At 39.0% G+C, this 27,022-nt stretch overlaps 1 protein-coding gene across 4 annotated transcripts in view; it reads left to right on the forward strand.

Annotated features, from left to right (window-relative positions):
- Positions 1–27,022, forward strand: part of APAF1 (apoptotic peptidase activating factor 1) — a 435,848-nt gene that overhangs the window by 56,058 nt on the left and 352,768 nt on the right. For all 4 annotated transcript variants that reach the window (XM_053717008.1, XM_053717007.1, XM_053717010.1 and 1 more), the window contains 2 exons: positions 3,705–3,817; positions 12,763–12,894. In XM_053717008.1, coding sequence (XP_053572983.1) covers positions 3,705–3,817; positions 12,763–12,894 — 245 coding nt within the window. The remainder of the gene's footprint in view (positions 1–3,704; positions 3,818–12,762; positions 12,895–27,022) is intronic.

Below are 27,022 nucleotides of genomic sequence, written 5' to 3' on the forward strand. Positions count from 1 at the left end.
CATTATTAACAGAGGAAATCAGCAGATGAGTGCCATATTTTTCAACCTCCGTCAGTACTGCAAGTAGTCTTCTCCCGCAAGCGTAATTAAGGAACCACAGACGGTGTTGGGGATGATGTTGAAAGGGCCTCTGTGTTTGTTCCCATATTGGAAATTAGTGGTTGCACTGCGTGCAAGACTTCAATTAGTCTACATAACCTGAGGGGATAGGAGACTGCCGGGTCTGACTGTGTATGAGGATCGATCTTCCATAGGATAAGCTGTAGATCTCCTGTGTATGTCTAAGAGTAGTGGTATGGTGGATTTACAGGATAGACTAGGCATCCTTGGATTAGCAACAAGTGTGTTCTGTGGCTCAGAGTCATAGTAATCAGTTGCTTGTCGTATTCTGTTGTGTCTTACATAATCTTTCACAGCTGTTAAGTAGATTTTCCAGTCTGGGTAGGAAAATTGCGAACAATGTCGCGGCTACCTAACTTTTGGAATCCATTGCTTCGTGGGCGGCTGAGACAACTGTGCGCCTAGTCATTTATTTAGTTAAAGTGCCTTACGGGGTAGAAGAGTTGGGATTACTTCTATCTGCTAAGCGTCCCGGACAGCTTTCCTGTGAAGGGAGTGGCAGATGTAATTTATCGATGACTGTAAAGTCGAAATTAAAAGAGAATTTATTTAGTGCTGATGAAGCCTGCATCCATCTTGAAAAGCCGCCCACTGGAAGTCCTACATATATCTTACTATGAACATTCAGGAAAATGATTATAAAATTAACAAATAACTGGCAATTATGCTGTATTTTTACAAATGTCTCCCACTTGTAGCAAAGGATTAAAAGAAGTTGAAAGAATGCTAAGAAGTCTAAGAAGTCTCACCTAAGTAACAGCAGAAGTTATGGTCTGCAACTCTGTAAGGCTCCGTGAACCTAATCAGCAGGAGGAGGAGGGGGTCTTATCTGGTCAGACCGAGAGCAGGAAAGGCAGGCAGCGTAACTTTCACAGCAACTTTATTTTACTGCACTGACCTCCCCTGTTACCTCTCTTCTGTGTGTAGCGTGTTAGCTGACAGGATGTAAATAACACAGATCGGGGAAAGGCAAAGTGGGGGGGAGAGATCCCAGAAAGCCAACTTGCTAATGACTGAGCAGGGAGCTCAGAGCACCCGCAAGACACTGTGAGAACAATGTGGTGTTCTGGTAAGAGGGCGAACTTTGGAAAAGAGCGAACCATGTCACTTCCTGTGATGTTACATCAGCTGTTTCACAAATTTTGAACCTAATGCGCATGCGTGCCAGTTTCATCACATACCTGGCCGCATACATCACTTGTAAAATATTTAGAGCTGTGAAATTCCAGAACCCTTTCTAGAGCGCATGCGTGGGATTTTGTATCACAAATGGAGCACTCATGGAAAGCAGTTTATTCGGCTCCTCGGCAATATTCGGAACTCCGCCCCCCCACTGCAACTGCTCCCATTACTACTACTCTAAAGCTGAGTCTCCGTGCTCGTGCATGACAAACAGCCACTCGGCTATCGCCACTGCTTCTTCTGCTGATCCAACGCAGCTTTTCACAGGCTCCCTTCAATGTCATTGTGTTTCATACATCTCCAATTCATTATTCTCTTTATTAATCAACCAATAGATTTACTGCTGCAACAAATGTTTAAACAATGACATTGAAGGGAGGCTGTGAAAAGCTGCATTGGATCAGCAGAAGAAGCAGTGGCGATAGCCGAGTAGCTTTTTATCATGCACGAGCATGGAGACTCAGCTTTAGAGTAGTAGTAGTAATGGGAGTAGTTGCAGTGGGGGGGCGGTGTTCCGAATATTGCTGAGGAGCCAAGTAAACAGCTTTCCATGAGCGCACCATTTGTGATACAAAATCCCACGCATGCGCTCTAGAAAGGGTTCCGGAATTTCACAGCTCTAAATATTTTACCAGTGACGCATGCGGCCAGGTATGTGATGACGCTGGCACGCATGCGCATTAGGTCCAAAATTTGTGAAACAGCTGATGTAACGTCACAGGAAGTGACATGGTTTGCTCTTTTTCAAAGTTCTCCCTCTTACCAGAACAGTGGCATTGCGGGGATAGCACCATGAAACCGGAACTAATGCTAACACACTGCTGTCAGTCACTGAGGTGCTGTGTGCTGGAGAAGCAGGGCACCAAGTTCAAAACTAGCTAATAACGATTGGTGTACTGATGTTTGCTTTCTAAAGCAAAAGCCTACTTACCTTAGCACTGTGAACTCTGACACTGTCCCTCTACAATCCTCTCAGTCACAAGCTACAGACTGAGATGCAACTTAAAAAAAGCTCCCGCTCCTGACACTAACTCCCGCCGCCCGGGCTAAATAACTACTTCCATATAAACTGAAAAACGCATCTAATCTTAGCATGTGTGCTATCCTAGTCCCCCTTTCAGCATTCATATAATTAGCTTGGTCTGCCGCCCCCCAAAATCTGTCGCCCTAGGCAGGTGCTTTGTTTGCCTAGGCCATGATACACCCCTGAACCAACAACACAGTTTATGGAATTGCGGCCATCTTGGGTCGCTGCCCGGACATGCCACATATACTGACAAACATATATATATATATATTTGTATAACTTTTTTTTTTTTTTTTTTTTTTTTTTTTTTTTTTTTTTACTTTTATTAGTTGAAAATATGTTTTTTTTGTTTGAGAAGGGTTTTCTATTTTGTCAAACAAATTTTAGTTTTTCAGAAATGCTGAAATAAAAGCAGAATGTGGTAGTGGACATATACACATTTTGCATGACGCAGGTTTTGTTAGAGGTGTTTATGCAATTCTTCCGTATTTAGTGGTCCTTTTAAACGATCAGCAAACGTACAATAAGTTCTTTAAAATCAGTTCAGCAAGTAGAGCATGTATTTGTAGCCTTCGGTTAGTTTAAAAAACAACCTCCCATGTTCTCTGGTTTGTTTACATAACACCCTAGCTTTCCCATTCACTTTTTTGTTTCTTTATTAAGCTTTCAATGGGAGGTATAGCCAACCAGGAGCCTTAAATCCTGCTCCATTGATACCTAACATTTTTCACCAAAAAGCTTAACAGAACAAGGGGTCATGATCTCAAATTGGAGGGTAACAGGTTTTGGAGCAGTTTGTTACAATATCTTTACAGAAAGGTTGGTTTGATCAGTTTATGTATGGCATAGAGTTGGTGAGGAGAATCACCATAAAGGGACAAGCTAAGGATATCATAAGAATTAATTAACCTTACAATTCAGAAGGAAGTATGCCCTGACATATCTTGCCTACTGGTTCTTTTTTTCTCTCTATTGTAATCTATATTTCTGTTTCAGGATATTTATTTGAGAGGTTGGGTTTAAGACAGCAACACAAAACAGACTGACATTATTAACAAAGGGAGCCTGTAGCATTTTACTAAACTTATTAAACCACTAATTTTAAAATAAGTTTTGTATATCTAGGAAATATAATTTGCAGAGAGCTTGTTTGTGAACATGTTTCAACTGTGTCTAAATTTCCCTCTCTAGTTTGGTATGATGTAATTAATAAATAGAAAACTACTAAAGAATCTATTAAAACCTAGGACTGCAAACTGAAGCCAGCCTTTTTTTTAAGGGGAGCCTGTGTATTACACTTGTTCTCTTAGAATCCAATTATTAAAAAATGTGTAAGTACTGCATTTGTTTATTAATAATTAAATGTTTTTTCTAGGTCCCTATTAATCCTGGATGATATTTGGGATTCCTGGGTGCTGAAATCTTTTGATATCCAGGGCAGAGTCCTTGTCACAAGCAGAGACAGAAGTGTGACTGATTCGGTATCTGGTGAGCAGTAGCTCTGATATTATGAATGCTTTTAATCCAAAGATTTATTAAGTCTTGTAGAGAACATTGAGCATATCCATATAAGAAAGCCAATGTTTTATTTTGTTTTAAATTATTTAGGGGCAAATTTCAAGTTAAGTGCAAAATATTGCTTCCGCAAAATCGATATTTGCGCTCAACTTAGTGATACCAGCGCACGCAAATGTGTGCTAGTATTACAAGTGAGGTGCAATGTGAACAAGACCTCGTGTTTGCATTGCATGGAAGCATTATGCTCATGAGTGTGCTTCCATAGGCTCCGATGGGAGCCACGTTATCATGCCGTGAGACACGGTTGACCTGTGGTCTGATCTCTGGTTGATTTTTGGATCGCGAGCTTGCGTTATCAGTAACCAGCCACTTGTAAGGGCTGGTTATTTATCAAGCACCCGTAAATGGGCAAATTTGCCTGTTTGCGGGCTCAATAAATTGGCGATCAACTAGTAATCTAGCCCTTAATGTGCCCAGTATGGAGCTGTAGAATAAATGATAAATCCTATGCTTGCACCCTTGATAAAGCCACCTTATACTACTTGAGCTGCACTACATTGCAGTACCTAAAGCACTGTGGCAGCTTCAAAGAAATAGTGTAATCTATTCTTGTAATAGGATATGCTAGCACATAATAGTGACAGGACTGAACTTTTACTGCTATGTGCAGCGGCCTGCAATGCTTCAGCTGACCCTTTTTGTCATAGTGAGTCAAACTACTGTAAACTCTACACCAACCACTGAGCAGGCTAAAACTTTAACCTCTTCTGCTGAGCAATAACAGCTCTTCTTAGTCCTTGTCACTTCAAGCAAATTAGCTGCTATATTAAAGGGATAGTAAACCCAAAAATTATTTTCAATTCTTTAAAAACTTCTTTATATAATAAAGCAGTTTGTAATTGATACCTTTGTACAGTTACCTTTCCATTTCCTTGTAATTTTAATTGAAAGATTAATTTTGTGCCAAACCCATTTTCTGCTCATTATTATGGAGCCTGTTATGATGTTCTACCTAGGTAGAAACATCATGGCGGCCCGCATGCGCAATTCAACTATTTGTATTGACAAGGCATGCGCAGACTCACCTCCTGTCTCCAGCAGCGCTTTCAGCTGTCAACTGAGAGGAGGCATTAGCATAAGTCCTCACCGGCTAATTAGCATACTAGTGCCGTATCTGTAACCAAGTCACAGAAACCGGCATCAACAGACTCACTGAGAATCATTGCTGAGCATAGCTTGGAGGGGCAGCTTCACACAGGCAGTCGAGGAAACATTTAGGAGAGCAGTGTGTAGGTTACAATTCTTCCCTGCCTGTGATTTAGTGCATCTGTGTTTCAGACATGGAATACAGCGGTGAGTATGAGCGCTCTGTTTATTTAAGCTGTCGGGCTCATATCCCCCTCCCTCTTGCTGTGTTTGCTTTCATGTGTAATTGGAGCCCTCACTAATCAAGCAAACACAGCAATAGAGAGGGGGAGATAAGCGGACAGTTTAAATAAACAGAGCTTTCACACTGCCGCTGTATTCCTTGTCTGAAACACAGACGCACTACATCACAGGCAGGGAAGAATTGTACTCTGCTCTCGTGCAGGGATGAACTGGGACAAAAACAGTTGTATCTTGCATAGCTCTCAGATAAAGTTATTTTATTCCCTGTGTCCAGCCGCTTCACCATTGGATGGGGGGCGGATGCTAGATTTACATAAGCCATGCCTCATTTTATGGGCGGTCTTTACCACCCATTTTATGATATTTTAATCTTTAAAAATAAGGTATGTAAAAGCTTCATTTAAAAAAAAAAACTGTTTAATTTAATGGCATTTATAACAGTCATTATAATGATATAGTTTAATTAGGTTCAAATAGGAATCAATTTCTAACCCTTTAATAAACGAAACATTCCAGGACTGGTTAATAAGGATTGAGACTGGGCAGGCTCATTGACTAAATTGAGTCTGTCCATTCTTTCAATATAACATTATGCTTGAGCCAAATATATTTATATTTCCTTTAACCACACTAGATTAAATAAACTGTAGTTTCTCCTACATTGGTGTGTCCGGTCCACGGCTTCATCCTTACTTGTGGGAATATTCTCTTCCCTAACAGGAAATGGCAAAGAGAGCACAGCAAAAGCTGTCCATATAGCTCCCCCTCTGGCTCCGCCCCCCAGTCATTCTCTTTGCCGCTCTGAACAAGTAGCATCTCCACGGGGATGGTAAAGAGTATGTGGTGTTAGTTGTAGTTTTATTTCTTCTATCAAGAGTTTATTTTAAAATAGTGCCGGTTTGTACTATTTACTCTACAACAGAAAGTGATGAAGAGTTCTGTTAAAAGAGGTGTATGATTTTAGCAACAGTAACTAAAATCCATTGCTGTTCCCATGCAGGACTGTTGAAACCAGAGAACTTCAGTTGGGGGGAACAGTTTGCAGACTTTTCTGCTCCAGGTATGACTAGTCTCTTTTCTAACAAGACATAGTAATGCTAGAAGACTGTCATTTTCCCTTATGGGATTGGTAGGCCATTTTCTTAGACTCATAACAGAATGAAGGCTTATAAATGGGCTCTATACTGGTTGACACTATTGTGGGCTAAATCGATTGATTTATATAATATTTATATGACTTTTGGAGTGTTTTGTGATTTGAAACACTTTTGGGAACGTTTTTATTACGCCTGGCAGTTGTTTAGACACCTAATCTAGTCAGGAAGGCCCCTTCCCTCTGGTATGCAAAGGGAGGAGGCCTCATTTTCGTGCCTCAATTGCGCAGTTACTTCTAGAAGCAGTGTATGCAGCTTCATGTGAGAGGGTCCTGTGGCCATAAAGACGATTTCAAGAAGGCTTATTTCTGTGGTGAATAACCCCCAAGGAAGGTAAAAGCCGCAGCAAAGGCTGTGGCAGGGACTGTAGTGGGTGTAAACTGGTAAATTGAACAATTAGCTCCGGTTTGCTCATTTAAGGGGTTAGAGACTTGAAATTTGGTGTGCAATACTTTCAAAGCATTAAGACACTAGGGTGCAAATTTTGTAAAGATCGGATATTTCCTTCATAGTTTTTCAAACATTCAGAAATAAAGTGTGCTCTTTTTATTATTTAAAGAGACAGTAACGGTTTTGTTTAAAAACAGTTTTATTGCATTAATAGCCTGCTAAAGTCTGTCTAACATGTCTATACCTTCAGATAGCATATGTTCTGTGTGTATGGAGGCCAAGGTGGTTCCCCCTTTAAATGTATGTTCAAATTGTGCCATGGCGTCCAAACAAAGTAAGGACAGTACTGTCACATTTAATAAGGTTGCCCAAGATGATTCTTCAAATGAAGGTAGTGGGGATAGTTCATCATCCTCTCCTTCTGTGTCAACACCAGTTTTGCCCGCGCAGGCGATACCTAGTACATCTAGCGCGCCAATGCTTGTTACTATGCAGCAATTAACTGCAGTAATGGATAATTCTATAGCAAATCTTTTATCCAAACTGCCAGCATTTCCCAGAAAGCGTGATTGCTCAGTTTTAAATACAGAGGATGAGCAAGTGGGCGCTGACGATAATTTATCTGTTATACCCTCACACCAGTCTGAATTGGCAGTGAGGGAGGGTCTGTCTGAGGGAGAAATTTCTGATTCAGGAAAAGTTTCTCAGCAGGCAGAACCTGATATCGTGGCATTTAAATTTAAGTTAGAACATCTCCGCGCCCTGCTTAAGGAGGTGCTAACTACTCTTGATGATTGTGACTCTTTGGTGATTCCAGAGAAATTGTGCAAAATGGACAAATTCCTAGAGGTCCCTGTGCACACTGATGCCTTTCCGATACCCAAGAGGGTGGCGGACATAGTGACCAAGGAGTGGGAGAAGCCAGGTATACCTTTTTGTCCCACCTCCTATATTTAAGAAAATGTTCCCCATTGTCGACCCCAGAAGGGACGCATGGCAAACAGTCCCTAAGGTTGAGGGGGCAGTTTCTACGTTGGCCAAGCGCACAACTATTCCCATTGAGGACAGTTGTGCTTTCAAAGATCCTATGGATAAAAAATTGGAAGGATTGCTTAAAGGAGGTAACACTGCTATTCATGCATTTTCTCTGTTTCGAATAAGCCAAAGGCTACAAGCTGCCATGAGGGTATGAGATACTCGCAGCTTGTGTAGAAGCTAACTGTGGGATATACTGTATCCTCTCTTCAGTAAGGAATCACACATATGGTGTAGTATAGGATACCGTGAGTGAAGTTTCAAGAGAGTGTGTGTTTGGGCCGAAATTATGTTCATAGCTCCCCACTACACGTTATATGGCCAGAAGCAGGGCAGGTTGGAGGGACATTTGAACCGTAACATTGACACAGCTACAAGATTTGATATTGAGGTCTCTACAAGAATTAACCATTATGGATTACAAATGCTGTAACATGTTGTGTTTCCTGTGACTGTTTTCATATATTGGCAACAAGATATTTGCTTATGTTTTCAAGTGATCACACACTGTTACAGTTGGAATATCTGCAACATAACGAGACATTCTTGTTTTAGGAGTATCCGCAACATAACGAGACATTCTTGGTTCATATAATATTATAGAGTTACGGATCTAGCGGACACTCTCAATGGTTCTAACTTTAATAGAGTCCTTATTTGGTGGTGTCTATTCACACTCCCTGGGGACGCCCTGGGAGTGATAGTGAAGTTTTCACTTTGGGTACTATTTTTATTTCCTGATGTTTTCTTTTTATAATTTGTGCTGATTGTTGGACACGGATGTGTTTGGTGGATGGGGTATGTGTGGATCTGAATGAACTTACATCAGATGTTTCCCCTATGTTTGTTATAATTGCAGAGTGTGAAAGATCACACTGATCATATCCTTTGTTGAAGAATAAAAACTTCTTTATTCTAAGACTCATTGGCTGGGATTCTTGATTTTTATTAAAAAGATATTTGTTCAGCAAGGTTTCCTTCTCCAACCAATTTCGTGCATTATTCCTGTCACCATGGCGGCGTCTTTTTGGTTTGAGGAACTAGAAAATTCGCTCCATAAGGAGACTCCATATGAGGAAGTCATGGACAGAATTCACGCACTAAAGTTGGCTAATTCCTTTATTTTAGATGCCGCCTTTCAATTGGCTAAATTAGCGGCGAAAAAAATCAGGTTTTGCAATAGTGGCGCGCAGAGCGCTTTGGCTAAAATCTTGGTCGGCGGATGTGTCGTCCAAGACAAAAGTGCTTAATATTCCTTTCAAAGGTAAGACCCTTTTCGGGCCAGAATTGAAGGAGATTATTTCAGACATCACTGGGGGAAAGGGCCATGCCCTCCCACAGGATAGGCCTTTCAAGGCTAAAAACAAATCTAATTTTCGTTCCTTTCGCAATTTCAGGAACGGACCGTCTCCTAACTCTGCAGCCTCTAGACAAGAGGGTAACGCTTCCCAGCCTAAACCAGCATGGAAACCAATGCAAGGCTGGAACAAGGGTAAACAGGCCAAGAAGCCTGCTGCTGCTACCAAGACAGCATGAAGGGGTAGCCCCCGATCCGGGACTGGATCTAGTAGGGGGCAGACTTTCTCTCTTTGCTCAGGCTTGGGCAAGAGATGTTCCGGATTCCTGGGCACTAGAAATAGTCTCTCAGGGGTATCTTCTAGAGTTCAAGGAACTTCCTCCAAGGGGAAGGTTCCACATGTCTCGCTTATCTTCAGACCAGATAAAGAGACAGGCATTCTTACATTGCGTAGGAGACCTATTAAAGATGGGAGTGATACACCCAGTTCCAACAGCGGAACAAGGTCTGGGTTTTTACTCAAACCTGTTTTGTAGTTCCCAAAAAAGAGGGAACTTTCAGGCCAATTCTGGATTTAAAAATTCTAAACAAATTCCTCAGAGTTCCATCATTCAAAATGGAAACCATTCGAACGATTTTACCAACAATCCAGGAGGGTCAATACATGACTACCGTGGACTTAAAGGATGCGCACCTACATATTCCTATCCACAAAGATCATCATCAGTTCCTAAGGTTCGCCTTTCTGGACAAACATTACCAGTTCGTGGCTCTTCCGTTCAGTTTAGCCACTGCTCCCAGAATTTTCACAAAGGTGCTAGGGTCCCTACTAGCGGTTCTAAGACCGAGGGGCATTGCGGTGGCACCTTACTTAGACGACATCCTAATCCAAGTGTCGTCCCTTTCCAGATCAAGGGCTCATACAGACATTGTATTAGCCTTTCTCAGGTCTCACGGGTGGAAGGTGAACGTAGAAAAGAGTTCCCTGTCCCTGTCTACAAGGGTTCCCTTTCTGGGAACAATAATAGATTCTGTAGAAATGAAGATTTTTCTGACAGAGGTCAGAAAATTAAAACTTCTAAACGCTTGTCAAGTTCTTCAATCTATTCCTCAGCCTTCCATAGCTCAGTGCATGGAGGTAATAGGACTAATGGTTGCAGCAATGGACGTGGTTCCTTTTGCTCGAATTCATCTAAGACCATTGCAACTGTGCATGCTCAAACAGTGGAATGGGGATTATGCAGACTTGTCTCCCCAGATTCAAGTAGACCAGGTAACCAGAGACTCACTCCGCTGCTGGTTGACTCAGGATCACCTGTCTCAGGGAATGAGTTTCCACAGACCAGAGTGGGTCATCGTCACGACCGACGCCAGTCTCTTAGGCTGGGGCGCGGTCTGTGACTCCCTGAAAGCTCAGGGTCTATGGTCTCGGGAAGAGTCCCTTCTCCCGATAAACATTTTGGAACTGAGAGCGATATTCAATGCGCTCCTGGCCTGGCCTCACCTAGCGAAGGCGAGATTCATAAGATTTCAGTCGGACAACATGACGACTGTAGCGTACATCAATAACCAGGGGGGAACAAAGAGTTCCTTGGCAATGACAGAGGTATCCAAGATCATCAAATGGGCGGAGGATCACTCCTGCCACCTATATGCAATCCACATCCCAGGAGTAGACAACTGAGAGGCGGATTATTTGAGTCGTCATACTTTCCATCCGGGGGAGTGGGAACTCCACCCGGAGGTCTTTGCCCAGTTAACTCAACTATGGGGCACTCCGGATATGGATCTAATGGCGTCTCATCAGAACTTCAAAGTTCCTCGATACGGGTCCAGATCCAGGGATCCCAGGGCGACACTAGTGGATGCATTAGTGGCGCCTTGGTCGTTCAATCTAGCTTATGTGTTTCCACCGTTCCCTCTCCTTCCCAGGCTGGTAGCCAGGATCAAACAGGAGAAGTCCTCGGTGATTCTAATAGCTCCTGCGTGGCCACGCAGGACTTGGTATGCAGACCTGGTGAATATGTTATCGGCTCCACCATGGAAGCTACCTTTGAGACAGGATCTTCTAGTACAAGGTCCATTCGAACATCCAAATCTAGTCTCTCTGCAACTGACTGCTTGGAAATTGAACGCTTGATTCTATCTAAGCGTGGGTTTTCAGATTCAGTTATAGATACTCTGGTTCAAGCCAGAAAGCCTGTGACTAGGAAGATTTACCATAAGATATGGCACAAATATATCCGTTGGTGCGAATCCAAGGGTTTTTCTTGGAGTAAAATCAAAATTCCTAGGATTCTTTCCTTTCTCCAAGAGGGTTTGGAGAAAGGTCTGTCAGCTAGTTCTCTAAAAGGACAGATATCTGCTCTGTCTGTCTTGTTGCACAAGCGTTTGTACAGGCGTTAGTCAGAATCAAGCCTGTTTACTGTTCTTTCAGTTCTTCAAGGGGTTCCGTTTGAACCTTTGCATTCCATAGATATTAAGTTACTATCTTGGAAAGTTCTGTTTTTAGTTGCTATTTCTTCTGCTAGAAGAGTTTCTGAATTATCTGCTTTGCAGTGTACTTCTCCCTATCTGGTATTCCATGCAGATAAGGTAGTTTTACGTACCAAGCCTGGTTTTCTTCCAAAAGTAGTTTTCAACAGGAATATTAACCAGGAAATAGTTGTTCCTTCTCTATGTCCGAATCCAGTTTCAAAGAAGGAACGTTTGTTACACAACCTAGATGTGGTCCGTGCTTTAAAATTCTATTTAGAAGCAACAAAGGATTTCAGACAAACATCATCTTTGTTTGTCGTTTATTCTGGTAAGAAGAGAGGGCAGAAAGCCACTGCTACCTCTCTTTCTTTTTGGCTGAAAAGCATCATGCGATTGGCTTATGAGACTGCTGGACGGCAGCCTCCTGAACGAATTACAGCTCACTCTACTAGAGCTGTGGCTTCCACATGGGCCTTCAAGAACGAGGCTTCTGTTGATCAGATCTGTAAGGCAGCGACTTGGTCTTCTCTGCATACTTTTGCCAAATTTTACAAATTCGATACTTATGCTTCTTCGGAGGATGTTTTTGTGAGAAAGGTGTTGCAAGCTGTGGTGCCGTCCGTTTAGGTTACCTGACTTGTTCCCTCCCTTCATCCGTGTCCTAAAGCTTTGGTATTGGTTCCCACAAGTAAGGATGAAGCCGTGGACCGGACACACCAATGTAGGAGAAAACAGAATTTATGTTTACCTGATAAATTTCTTTCTCCTACGGTGTGTCCGGTCCACGGCCCGCCCTGGCTTTTAGTCAGGTTTAATTTTTTTTGTTTCTGTACACTACAGTCACCACGGCACCCTATAGTTTCTCCTTTTTCTCCTAACCGTCGGTCGAATGACTGGGGGGCGGAGCCAGAGGGGGAGCTATATGGACAGCTTTTGCTGTGCTCTCTTTGCCATTTCCTGTTAGGGAAGAGAATATTCCCACAAGTAAGGATGAAGCCGTGGACCGGACACACCGTAGGAGAAAGAAATTTATCAGGTAAACATAAATTCTGTTTTCCCTAAAACATATTTCACCTAAATTGGAGATTATTTTTTTTTTTAAGTTACCAGAGCTTTTTTAATATAGTTTTACATGAATCTTGACTGATAATTTTATATATTTCATGTTAAAGGCAACAAATATGTTGTTCCTGTGGATAGTGAACTAGAAGAATCAAAAGGCCTTGAAATCCTCTCTTGTTTTTCGAACACTAAAGTGGAACAACTGCCAAAAGAAGCCGGTTCCATTGTAAAAGAATCAAAAGGTAAAAACTGATAATCTATAGAATTTTTTTACCTCTCGCATCCTGGGTGTTGTAAATCAGGACATGATAAACCTAGGCACCACAGAGACAATGGCGCCTGAAAATTAGGGCTTGGCACCCTCCTTAAAAACCTCAAGACGTTGTTAGCTACCCTCAGCTGCACCTTTTTAGCCTTGTGTAGCTAGTTATTAATACTTTTAGTGTGAAAAAAACATTTTATGCTTGTACATATTCATTGCCACCAAATGATATAAAAGTAAAAATGTAAAAATAGAAGTACAGATAGGAAAGATATATCGGCAAATAATAATATATTTATTTAATTTCTTGGCCCCTGAGTTTTGAGAAGTTGGATATCCTTAAAGGGACAGTCTAGGCCAAAATAAACTTTCATGATTCAGATAGAGCATGTAATTTTAAACAATTTTCCAATTTACTTTTATCACCAATTTTGCTTTGTTCTCTTGGTATTCTTAGTTGAAAGCTTAACCTAGGAGGTTCATATGCTAATTTATAAGACCTTGAAGCCCACCTATTTTCAGATTGCATTTTAACAGTTTTTCACCACTAGAGGGTGTTAGTTCACGTATTTCATATAGATAACACTGTGTTCGTGCACGTGAAGTTATCTGGGAGCAGGCACTGATTGGCTAGACTGCAAGTCTGTCAAAAGAACTGAAAAAGGGGCAGTTTGCAGAGGCTTAGATACAAGATAATCACAGAGGTAAAAAGTATATGAATATAACTGTGTTGGTTATGCAAAACTGGGGAATGGGTAATAAAGGGATTATCTATCTTTCTTTCATGTAATTAGCAAGAGTCCATGAGCTAGTGACGTATGGGATATACATTCCTACCAGGAGGGGCAAAGTTTCCCAAACCTCAAAATGCCTATAAATACACCCCTCACCACACCCACAATTCAGTTTTACAAACGTTGCCTCCCATGGAGGTGGTGAAGTAAGTTTTTGCTAGATTTCTACGTTGATATGCGATTCGCAGCAGGCTGAAGCCCTGTTTTCCTCTCAGAGTGCAGTGAATGTGTCAGAGGGATGTGAAGAGAGTATTGCCTATTTGAATACCATGGTCTTCCTCTAGGGGATCTATTTCATAGGTTCTCTGTTATCGGTCGTAGAGATTTCTTCTTCTACCTCCCTTTTCAGATCAACGATATACTCTTATATACCATTACCTCTACTGATTCTCGTTTCAGTACTGGTTTGGCTATCTACTATATGTAGATAAGTGTCTTAGGGTAAGTAAGTCTTATTTTATTTATGACACTCTAAGCTATGGTTGGGCACTTTATATGTAAAGTTCTAAATATATGTTTTAATCTTATATTTGCCATGATTCAGGATAATCAGTATTCCTTCTTTCAGACTATCAGTTTCATTTTTTTGGGAAAATGCATATGAATAAATATTTTTTCTTACCTTAAAAAATTTCAATTTGACTTTTTCCTTGCGGGCTGTTAGGCTTGCGGGTGCAGAAAATGCTTCAATTTATTGCGTCATTTGTGGCGCGACCTTTTTTGCCGCAAAATTTCATCATTTCCGGCGTCATAGTTGACGCTGGAAGTTTTCACGTGGTTGCGTCATTTTTTGACGCATTTGTGTTACAGACGTTTTTTGCGCCAAAAAATGTGGGCGTTGTTTTTGGCGCCAGAAAATATGGGCGTCATACTTGGCGCCAAAAAATATGGGCGTCATACTCAGCGCCAAAAATGTGGGCATCATACTTGGCGCCAGTTTTTTTCACATTATTTCTGTCTCACTTTTTTGTTGCTTCTGGTTGCTAGAGGCTTGTTTGTTTTGCATTTTTTCCCATTCCTGAAACTGTCATTTAAGGAATTTGATAATTTTGCTTTATATGTTGTTTTTTCTATTACATATTGCAAGATGTCACAACCTGACCCTGGATCAGAATCTACTTCTGTAAAGACGCTGCCTGATGTTGGTTCTACCAAAGCTAAGTGCATTTGTTGTAAACTTTTGGTAACTGTTCCTCCGGCTGTAGTTTTGTGTTAGTTGTCATAATAAACTTTCTAACGCAGATAATGTCTCCATTAGTAATAATCCATTACCTGTTGTTTTTCCTTCAACATCTAATGTTCAGGATGTTCCTGTTAATGTAAGAGAATTTGTTTCTAATTCTATTCGGAAGGCTCTGTCTGTTATTCCTCCTTCCAGTAAACGTAAAAGGTCTTTTTAAAACTTCTTATATTTCAGATGATTTTTTAAATGACCGCCATCATTCTGACTTATCTATTTCTGATGAGGATCTATCTGGTTCAGAAGATTCTGCCTCAGATATTGACACTGATAAATCTTCATATTTGTTTAAGATGGAGTTTATTTGTTCTTTACTTAAAGAAGTGTTGATTGCATTACATATGGAGGAGTCTAGTCCTCTTGATACTAAAACTACTAAGCATTTAAATTCAGTTTTTAAACCTCATGTAGTTATTCCAGAAGTTTTTCCAGTTCCTGATGCTATTTCAGAAGTAATTTCTAGGGAATGGAATAGTCTGGGTACTTCATTTACTACTCCACCAAGGTTTAAGAAATTGTACCCTTTGCCATCTGATAGATTAGAGTTTTGGGAAAAAATCCCCAAAGTTGATGGGGCTATCTCTACTCTTGCTAAACGTACTACTATTCCTACGGAAGATAGTACTTCTTTTAAGGATCCTTTAGATAGGAAGCTTGAATCCTTTCTAAGCAAGGCTTATTTATGTTCAGGTAATCTTCTTAGATCTGCTATTTCTTTGGCTGATGTTGCTGCAGCTTCCACTTTCTGGTTGGATGCTTTAGCGCAGTGTCAGACCATAATGCTTATAGCATTGTTAAACTTCTTCAACATGCTAATAACTTTGTTTGTGATGCCATTTTTGATATCATTAGAATTGATGTCAGGTATATGTATTTAGCTATTTTAGCTAGAAGAGCTTTATGGCTTAAATCTTGGAATGCAGATATGACTTCTAAGTCAACGTTGCTTTCTCTTTCTTTCCAAGGTAATAAATTATTTGGTTCACAGTTGGATTCAATAATTTCAACTGTTACTGGGGGAAGGGAGCCTTTTTGCCTCAGGACAAAAAATCTAAAGGTAAATATAGGGCTGCTAATCGTTTTCGTTCCTTTCGTCAGAATAAGGAACAGAAGCCTGACCCTTCCCCCTAAAGGAACAGTTTCCGTTTGGAAACCTTCTCCAGTCTGGAATAAATCCAAGCCTTTTAGAAAGTCAAAACCAGCTCCTAAATCCGCATGAAGGTGCGGCCCTCATTCCAGCACAGCTGGTAGGGGGCAGGTTACGATTTTTCAAAGATGTTTGGATCAATTCGATTCACAGTCTTTGGATTCAGAACATTGTTTCACAAGGGTACAGAATAGGTTTCAAGGTAAGGCCGCCTGTGAGAAGATTTTTCTCTCTCACGCATTCCAGTAAACCCAGTAAAGGCTCAGGCGTTTCTGAAATGTGTTTCAGACCTAGAGTTGGCTGGGGTAATTGTGCCAGTTCCAGTTCTGGAACGAGGTCTGGGGTTTTACTCAAATCTGTTCATTGTACCAAAGAAGGAGAATTCCTTCAGACCAGTTCTGGATCTAAAAATATTGAATCGTTATGTAAGAATACCAACATTCACGATGGTGACTATAAGGACTATTCTGCCTTTTGTTCAGTGTCACGAATATCTCAGGATTCAGCTGCTAAGGAGTTAACTTTGTGTAGCTTGAACTCCAAAACAGTTATTTGTTGTCAAGAAGAATTGTAACTTGTGTTTTCTTTGAACTGCCAGGCCTATTTCCTAAATAGCCACCAAATGTTAGTGTGTATGCATTGAGTCACTGAAGCTCTTAGTCACAGAGATACACAGGATAAAGTCTATGGCTTAAGCTGTCAATAGAATGCCTGATGCAAAACAGGCCCTTCATTACAAAAACTGACCAGGTCACTGACAGGACATTGGTATATTATGTACATATATGGGTTAAAACTGTTATAACCTAAAGGAAGGTAAATATGACAACCTATGGCATATTTGATATCAAACCAATTCTCACAATAAAACTAAAAGGTTCTAGATATGTAAATATAGAAATTTCTTACCTAGCAGAAATTATACTGGATTGTATATTTTCAGGCAAGAAATTAGTCTATTGAAGGTCATAAAGACAGGGGGGTTTCTTAGCCCGCCCAGGAGGGTGTGGTTAAGCAACCTTATCTCTGAAAAGTAGGTTTAAGAATCTTATTTTTTAACAATAAGATTGTCATTCTTACAAGGGGAGCTGCTGTACAGAAGTAAGGAGCCGTCATTTTCCTGCCATCCCCGGGCACAGAGCTTGAAGCTAGTAAAGTATTCAATTCTATTTTTCTCCTTTTTATTTTAAAACGCTGTTTGCGTGTGTAATTTTATTTGTAACAACTTTTTATTAATAATGCATTGTGCATAATATTTTTGGCATAATAAATAATTCCTTTATTAAGTTTGGGCTTTGTCTAATAATTGAACCACGTTACTGAAAGAGACTGGAATATTAGAACTGTATAATTTAGGTTATTTTCTGCTAAATTGTATTTCTAGAGTTAATGTGTAGAGTCTGGGTTTTTCCTTTGGATTTTCCCTTTAATAAATTTTAAGTGGTGGCAGTATTTGAGCTATAGGATTGATAGTTTATTGTGGGTGGCATTAAAAGGGAGTAATGGGCATTTCTCTTACGTCTAGTACAGATTAAGGGAGTGCGGTTAACTCTTGCACCCACTAAACTGAATCACAAGCTTGCCTGGTGTGGCTAGATTGTGACCTTTTGGTGACAGAAAAGGGGGCTGATAACCCTTTCTGCACCAAATAAGTGACTGGCGCAGGGTTGGATAACCTTGGTTCGTCACATTCAGCAAGGGCATTATATGTCTACAATAGACTTACAGGATGCATATCTTCATATTCCAATTCATCCAGATCACTATCAGTTCCTGAGATTCTCTTTTCTAGACAAGCATTACCAGTTTGTTGATCTTCCGTTTGGCCTAGCAACAGCTCCAAGGATCTTTTCAAAGGTTCTCGGTGCCCTTCTCTCTGTAATCGGAGAACAGGGTATTGCGGTTTTCCTTATTTGGACGATATCTTGGTACTTGCTCAGTCTTTACATTCTGCAGAATCTCATACGAATCAACTTGTGTTTCCAAATAGATTCAGTGTCCATGACTTTGTCTCTAACAGAAAAGAGACGTCTGAAATTGGTTTCAGCTTGTCGAAACCTTCAGTCTCAATCGTTCCCTTCGGTAGCTTTGTGCATGGAAATTCTAGGTCTCATGACTGCTGCATCGGACGCGATCCCTTTTGCTCGTTTTCACATGAGACCTCTCCAGCTTTGTATGCTGAACCAATGGTGCAGGGATTATACAAAGATATCACAATTAATATCCTTAAATCCCAATGTTAGATCTTCTCTGACTTGGTGGTTGGATCACCATCGTTTAATTCAAGGGGCCTCTTTTGTTCGTCCAACCTGGACTGTGATCTCAACAGATGCGAGTCTTTCAGGTTGGAGAGCTGTATGGGGATCTCTGACAGCGCAGGGGGTTTGGGAATCTCAGGAGGCGAGATTACCAATCAACATTTTGGAACTCCGTGCGATTTTCAGAGCTCTTCAGTTCTGGCCTCTTCTGAAGAGAGAATCATTTATTTGTTTTCAGACAGACAATGTCACAACCGTGGTGTATGTCAATCATCAAGGAGGGACTCACAGTCCTCAGGCTATGAAAGAAGTATCTCGGATACTTGTATGGGCGGAAAACAGCTCCTGTCTAATCTCTGCGGTTCACATCCCAGGTATAGACAATTGGGAAGCGGATTATATCAGTCGCCAAACGCTACATCCGGGCGAATGGTCTCTTCACTCAGAGGTATTTCTTCAGATTGTTCAAATCTGGGGACTTCCAGAAATAGATCTGATGGCCTCTCATCTAAACAAGAAACTTCCCAGGTATCTGTCCAGATCTAGGGATCCTCAGGCGGAAGCAGTGGACATGTTGTCGCTTCGTTAGAATTATCAACCTGCTTATATCTTTCCGCCTCTAGTTCTTCTTCCAAAAGTGATTTCCAAAATCCTAATGGAGCGTTCGTTTGTACTGCTGGTTGCTCCAGCATGGCCACACAGGTTTTGGTATGCGGATCTTGTTCGGATGGCAAGTTGCCAACCTTGGACACTTCCGTTAAGGCCAGACCTTCTGTCTCAAGGCCCATTTTTCCATCAGGATCTCAAATCATTAAATTTGAAGGTATGGAGATTGAACGCTTAATACTTAGTCATAGAGGTTTCTCTGACTCAGTGATTAATACTATGTTACAGGCTCGTAAATCTGTGTCTAGAAAGATCTATTACCGAGTCTGGAAGACTTACATTTCTTGGTGTTCTTCTCATAAATTCTCTTGGCATTCTTTTAGAATTCCTAGAATTTTACAATTTCTTCAAGATGGTTTGGATAAGGGTTTGTCTGCAAGTTCCTTGAAAGGACAATTCTCTGCTCTTTCTGTTCTTTTTCACAGAAAGATTGCTAATCATCCTGATATTCATTGTTTTGTACAGGCTTTGGTTCGTATCAAGCCTGTCATTAAGTCAATCTCTCCTCCTTGGAGTCTCAATTTGGTTCTGAAGGCTTTACAGGCTCCTCCGTTTGAACCTATGCATTCTCTGGATATTAAATTACTTTCCTGGAAAGTTTTGTTCCTTTTGGCCATCTCTTCTGCTAGAAGAGTTTCTGAGTTATCTGCTCTTACTTGTGAATCTCCTTTTCTGATTTTTCATCAGGATAAGGGGGTGTTGCGGACTTCATTTAATTTTTTACCTGAAGTTGTGAATTCTAACAACATTAGTAGAGAAATTGTTGTCCCTTCATTGTGTCCTAATCCTAAGAATTCTCTGGAGAGATCTTTACATTCTTTGGATGTAGTAAGAGCTTTGAAATATTATGTTGAAGCTACTAAAGATTTCAGAAAGACTTCTAGTCTATTTGTTATCTTTTCTGGTTCTAGGAAAGGTCAGAAGGCTTCTGCCATTTCTTTGGCGTCTTGGTTAAAATCTTTGATTCATCATGCTTATGTAGAGTCGGGTAAATCTCCGCCTCAAAGGATTACGGCTCATTCTACTAGGTCAGTTTCTACTTCCTGGGCTTTTAGGAATGAATCTTCTGTTGATCAGATTTGCAAGATAGCACAGGAGTTGTCAGCGCTTAAAATCTAAAAAGGATACCTAAGCCACTCTCCACTATCTCCTCAAGATAGAAAATGGACAAACAATATGGCGATTGAGAGGGCGCTAATAAGCTGGGTATACTTAACACACCTAATTAATTAAGATTATATCAAAACAAAGAATAAATCAAATACGGTGAATTTTGTCAATCTTTTACTAGTGGAAATAATCCCTGATTTGTGCAATACATAAATTCATAAAACAATATATGAAAACATTTGAAGACACATAAAATAAAATTAGATACAATATCTTTAACTAGTACTGTAGGAATACCACCCTGATATAAAAATATAAAAAGCGCTTTTAAAAATAAAATTGATCAATGTTTAAGTCCTTAAAATCAATTAATTTATTCCTGGATATAATGGACAATCTTTGTAGTCCTTATATATTTTCAACAGATGAAATCCCTTTGGGTGTATGGTTTATTGCATACAAGACTTATCTCTGTGATTAAAATTAATATACTGGATAAAAGCGATAAAATGTTCCTTATTTACGATACTTTGTATCCTTGCTTGGTTATATATATAACTTTAACTCACAGAAAGTTGCAGCGACTGTATCCAGATGTCGCTGTGATGTATCTCAGAAACTGTGGTCTTTAATCGTAACACGCTCCTTGCGTGTGGGCCGCTTTGTGTACTGCAGCTCCTACCCTCTGGCACAGGATTCTCCACTCCCTCCGTGGGGAGGTGACCGGCAGAGGTACGCCGCTCCTTGTGTGTGAGTATCTGATGAGCTGTTTATCTTTTGCTTCCAATGTTCACAGCTCCCTGCTTGTGACAAACAGTCTGGATTTTCGTAAGTGCGATCCTCGAGGTGGAATGGGCACCCGCTCTTAGCGTTAATGCGCGCGGGTAAATACTAGGTACCTAGTGGGTTTGGTTCTGGTAACAGGCAACTTCAACTTCTACGCGTTTCACCCATGTGTGTGGGCTTTATCAAGATATCAGTTGCTGCCAGAACTTGGATTTAAAAAGCCATTACTTCCTTCTCATTGGTTAATATGTTTCCAGGTGATTGTTTCTTAAGGTGGAATCACAATAGTTCTTATTTTGTTCCTTTGGGAATCTTAATTTCCCATGTTTTCTTGTTATGTTTCTTTGGCACTAATGAAACTGTGGAATGATTTTATATATATAAAGCAATAGTAATGTGAATATAATTGTAATTATTACTGCCTCAGGGTGGTAATTCCCAAGGGTGGTATTCCATTGTTAAAAACGAAAAAAGAAAAAAAAAAAGGACAATATGAATACAATGAAAATATCAATAAAAAATAATAATAAATACACGAAATATAAGAAAAAAAAAAAAAAAAAAAAAAGTTAAATAAATATAAGAAAAACGGATGTAAAAAATGTATATATTAATCACTATGATCTAGGGAAATATGCTAATTTTATATTAAGTTATATAATTGATATGACTATGATTGTGTATATTTTTTCTTTTTGTGATAAAATGGGCTTCTTAATAGTACTCTACTTTTTATTATTTATTCTCTTTAAAAATGAATCTGTAAATTATTTCAGGGTGGTTTCTGTTGCACATGAATAGTTAGGTAAGTATTCTAACAGGTTATACTGCTAAAAAGGGGGATAAATCTAACTCTGAATTTAACCCTCTAGGATAGAGGGTATCTAATTTATATATTATTTCTGATTCTTTTTTAAGGAGTTTAGCCTCAAAATACCCTCCTCTCCAATTACCTCTGACTATACAGATCCCCCAAAACTTGAAATGTTGTAGATTATTGTTATGGGTTTCCCTAAAATGGAGAATACAAAACGCAAGGCAGATTTAGAGAAAGAAACAACTACGAGACACAAAGGGAAAGAAACTATACAAATGATAAACATGGGAGAGAACCACATAACAGAAGACATTTTGAACATCACGATAATTACACCAATTGGAGATATCAATCCAATTATAAACCAAAACAACCATTCTTTCATCAAGAACATCATAATTATAATTACAACCGTAGAGCCTATCCACAAAATACAAACTCAAATCAAACAAGACAGTATACAAACACAGACTCAAATTTTCATAACAATAGATCACACTATTATGGTAATAGACATTTCAATAGCCATTATGACCCACAGAGAGAACAGAGACCCTTTAGAAACTATTACCACAGCCAAAATTCTAAAGCTAACTATTTTGAAGAAAGATCACAGAGAGTAAGAAATGACAGTTGGCATATTGAAACAAAAAATAGATTTTCCCCCCTGAAAGATGAAAGGTTTTTTTTTTAGAGAAAAGCCCTCTGAGGGAGGGCACAACAAAGGATCTCTTAGCCCTAGAAAAAAGAGAAAAATTCTACACTCCGTTAAATCAAAAGAAAAGACAGTTAGAGGACAAAGAGGAGGAAAGAATAGAAGGAGAGGCAAAAAGAGTCAGATAGTTTCAGAAAACACAGGGATTTTTAATCTCAGCAATGAAAATCTTAATGAGGATGAAAAAAGAATACTATCGTTAGGAATGTCTTTTGCCCCATCAACTACTCTTAACAAATTCAACACTCACATACATGTGAAACAATTTGTTAGGAAACTAACATTAAAACGTTTTTTCCTAAAAAACCCCTTGGAAAAACAGGTAAACCCCTCTAGATTTCCTCAGATTTCAACTGATATAAAGGTTGATACCAAACACACCAATTTAAAACCAGTATCAAAATTTTATCCCACATTTGCGAAAGGCTCAAACTTAGAGACGTTTGAAAAAATAGTTCTTAAAGATCTAAAAGAAAGCAACCCAAAAAAATTTAAACCAAATTTCAATCTAACAAAGAAAGATAGAGAAATTATAAAAAAGCTACAAAACAACAAACAAGTAGTTATAAAACCGGCCGATAAAGGTGTGGGGGGGTAGTCGTTATGAGTAGAATCAACTATGTCAATGAAGCAAATAGAATCCTTAATGATCCCAGGACGTATAAAACTCTGGACCTTAACCCCACAAAGAGAATTATGAAAAACTTGTTGTCAATTTTGGAGGAAGGAAAAGATGTTGGGGTTTTAAATGAGAATGAATTCCAATATTTATATCCAAAATTTCCTCGAACCCCCATCTTTTACTTCCTACCAAAGGTACATAAGAGCTTGGAAAACCCCCCCGGGAGACCAATTATTTCAGGGATTGGATCCGTCACATGTAATTTATCTAGATATGTAGATATTTTTCTACAAAAGTACGTTAAAAATTTAAACACCTATCTTAGAGATTCAACTCAAGTACTGCAATTGATAGAGAACATAGAGTGGGAAGAAAATCTGATTCTCGCAACTAGTGATGTCACATCACTTTATACAGTTATAGACCACACCAAGGGTCTACAGGCAGTAGAATCAATCCTGAATCAAGATAGTAATATCAGTACACAACTAAATAATTTTATTCTGAAGGGTATCAAATTCATTTTAGAAAATAATTATTTTGAATTCAATGGAAAGTACTACCTACAGTTAGAAGGTACCGCGATGGGCACGAGGTTCGCGCCAAGTTACGCCAATATATTTATGGGCAACTGGGAGGATAATTTCCTCAGGACACAAGAATTTGGTGCGGACCTCGTGCTCTTTAAACGGTATATAGATGACATTCTTATTGTGTGGAGAGGCTCTGAAGAGAGACTGAAGCAATTTTTTGAAACAATGAACATTAATGATAAAGGCCTACACTTCACTTATGAGTACAGTAGAACATCCATTTCTTTCCTAGACCTAGAAATATATGTAGAAGAAGGTAATATAGAAACAAGAACATTCTTCAAAAAAGTAGATTGCAATAACTACATACATAAGAAAAGTTGTCACTATGAAAAATGGAAAGGGAACGTACCGACTGGACAGTTCCTTAGAATTAGAAAAAACTGTTCCAAATATACTGATTTCGAAACTCGGGTTAAAGTTCTACAACAAAGATTTTATGATAGAGGCTATTCAGAACAAGAGATCGAAGGGGCCATAAATAGAGCAAGTACAACAGAAAGAAGCTCACTCTTACAATATAGGAATAAAGACACTATGACTACCACTGTGGAAAAGAATGAATATGATATAGCCCTCATTACAGACTATAGCGAAAACCACCAATTAATAAGGAAAATAGTCAATAAACACTGGCATATAATTAAAAAGGACCCCATAATAGGAGATCTATTAGCTCATAAACCTAAAATCATATTCAAAAAAGCGAGAAATCTTAAACAAATTTTAGCACCAAGTGAATTAAAGAGGGAAAGCAAAAATCTGGTAGAAAAAGATCTTAAAGGCCATTCCCCCAAAGGTTTTTTTCCCTGCAATTTATGTAGAGCGTGCAGATATAGTAATAAAAATAGTTCTGTATATATAGATGGAATAGGAGAAGATTTTGCCATAAAAGACATAATTAGATGTTCAACTAAGGGAGTTATATACCTCATTAAATGTTCTTGCAATTTAGTTTATATTGGAGAGACCACCCGAATGTTACGTGACAGGATCCGAGAACATTTATGTAACATTGATAAAGGCAATCTCGACACCCATTTATACAAGCATTTTAGGGAAACCCATAACAATAATCTACAACATTTCAAGTTTTGGGGGATCTGTATAGTCAGAGGTAATTGGAGAGGAGGGGATTTTGAGGCTAAACTCCTTAAAAAAGAATCAGAAATAATATATAAATTAGATACCCTCTATCCTAGAGGGTTAAATTCAGAGTTAGATTTATCCCCCTTTTTAGCAGTATAACCCGTTAGAATACTTACCTAACTATTCATGTGCAACAGAAACCACCCTGAAATAATTTACAGATTCATTTTTAAAGAGAATAAATAATAAAAAGTAGAGTACTATTAAGAAGCCCATTTTATCACAAAAAGAAGAAATATACACAATTATAGTCATATCAATTATATAACTTAATATAAAATGAGCATATTTCCCTAGATCATAGTGATTAATATATACATTTTTTACATCCGTTTTTCTTATATTTATTTAACTTTTATTTTTTTTTATTTTTTTCTTATATTTCGTGTATTTATTATTATTTTTTATTGATATTTTCATTGTATTCATATTGTCCTTTTTTTTTTCTTTTTTTCGTTTTTAACAATGGAATACCACCCTTGGGAATTACCACCCTGAGGCAGTAATAATTACAATTATATTCACATTACTATTGCTTTATATATATAAAATCATTCCACAGTTTCATTAGTGCCAAAGAAACATAACAAGAAAACATGGGAAATTAAGATTCCCAAAGGAACAAAATAAGAACTATTGTGATTCCACCTTAAGAAACATTCACCTGAGAAATCCACCTTAAGAAACAATCACCTGGAAACATATTAACCAATGAGAAGGAAGTAATGGCTTTTTAAATCCAAGTTCTGGCAGCAACTGATATCTTGATAAAGCCCACACACATGGGTGAAACGCGTAGAAGTTGAAGTTGCCTGTTACCAGAACCAAACCCACTAGGTACCTAGTATTTACCCGCGCGTATTAACGATAAGAGCGGGTGCCCATTCCACCTCGAGGATCGCACTTACGAAAATCCAGACTGTTTGTCACAAGCAGGGAGCTGTGAACATTGGAAGCAAAAGATAAACAGCTCATCAGATACTCACACGCAAGGAGCGGCGTACCTCTGCCGGTCACCTCCCCACGGAGGGAGTGGAGAATCCTGTGCCAGAGGGTAGGAGCTGCAGTACACAAAGCGGCCCACACGCAAGGAGCGTGTTATGATTAAAGACCACAGTTTCTGAGATACATCACAGCGACATCTGGATACAGTCGCTGCAACTTTCTGTGAGTTAAAGTTATATATATAACCAAGCAAGGATACAAAGTATCGTAAATAAGGAACATTTTATCGCTTTTATCCAGTATATTAATTTTAATCACAGAGATAAGTCTTGTATGCAATAAACCATACACCCAAAGGGATTTCATCTGTTGAAAATATATAAGGACTACAAAGATTGTCCATTATATCCAGGAATAAATTAATTGATTTTAAGGACTTAAACATTGATCAATTTTATTTTTAAAAGCGCTTATTATATTTTTATATCAGGGTGGTATTCCTACAGTACTAGTTAAAGATATTGTATCTAATTTTATTTTATGTGTCTTCAAATGTTTTCATATATTGTTTTATGAATTTATGTATTGCACAAATCAGGGATTATTTCCACTAGTAAAAGATTGACAAAATTCACCGTATTTGATTTATTCTTTGTTTTGATATAATCTTAATTAATTAGGTGTGTTAAGTACACCCAGCTTATTAGCGCCCTCTCAATCGCCATATTGTTTGTCCATTTTCGATCAGATTTGCAAAGCAGCAACTTGGTCTTTGCATACTTTTACTAAATTCTACCATTTTGATGTTTTCTCTTCTGAAGCAGTTTTTGGTAGAAAAGTACTTCAGGCAGCTGTTTAAGTTTGATTCTTCTGCTTATAATTTCAGTTTTTTTCATTAAAAGATTAAAACTTTTTGATTTGGGTTGTGGATTATTTTTTCAGCAGAATTGGCTGTCTTTATTTTATCCCTCCCTCTCTAGTGACTCTTGCGTGGAAGTTCCACATCTTGGGTATCTGCTATCCCATACGTCACTAGCTCATGGACTCTTGCTAATTACATGAAAGAAAACATAATTTATGTAAGAACTTACCTGATAAATTCATTTCTTTCATATTAGCAAGAGTCCATGAGGCCCACCTTTTTTGTGGTGGTTATGATTTTTTTGTATAAAGCACAATTATTCCAATTCCTTATTTTGATGCTTTCGCTCCTTTCTTATCACCCCACTTCTTGGCTATTCGTTAAACTGAATTGTGGGTGTGGTG

The sequence above is a fragment of the Bombina bombina genome, chromosome 6 (assembly GCF_027579735.1).
Source record: "Bombina bombina isolate aBomBom1 chromosome 6, aBomBom1.pri, whole genome shotgun sequence".
NCBI lineage: Eukaryota > Metazoa > Chordata > Amphibia > Anura > Bombinatoridae > Bombina > Bombina bombina.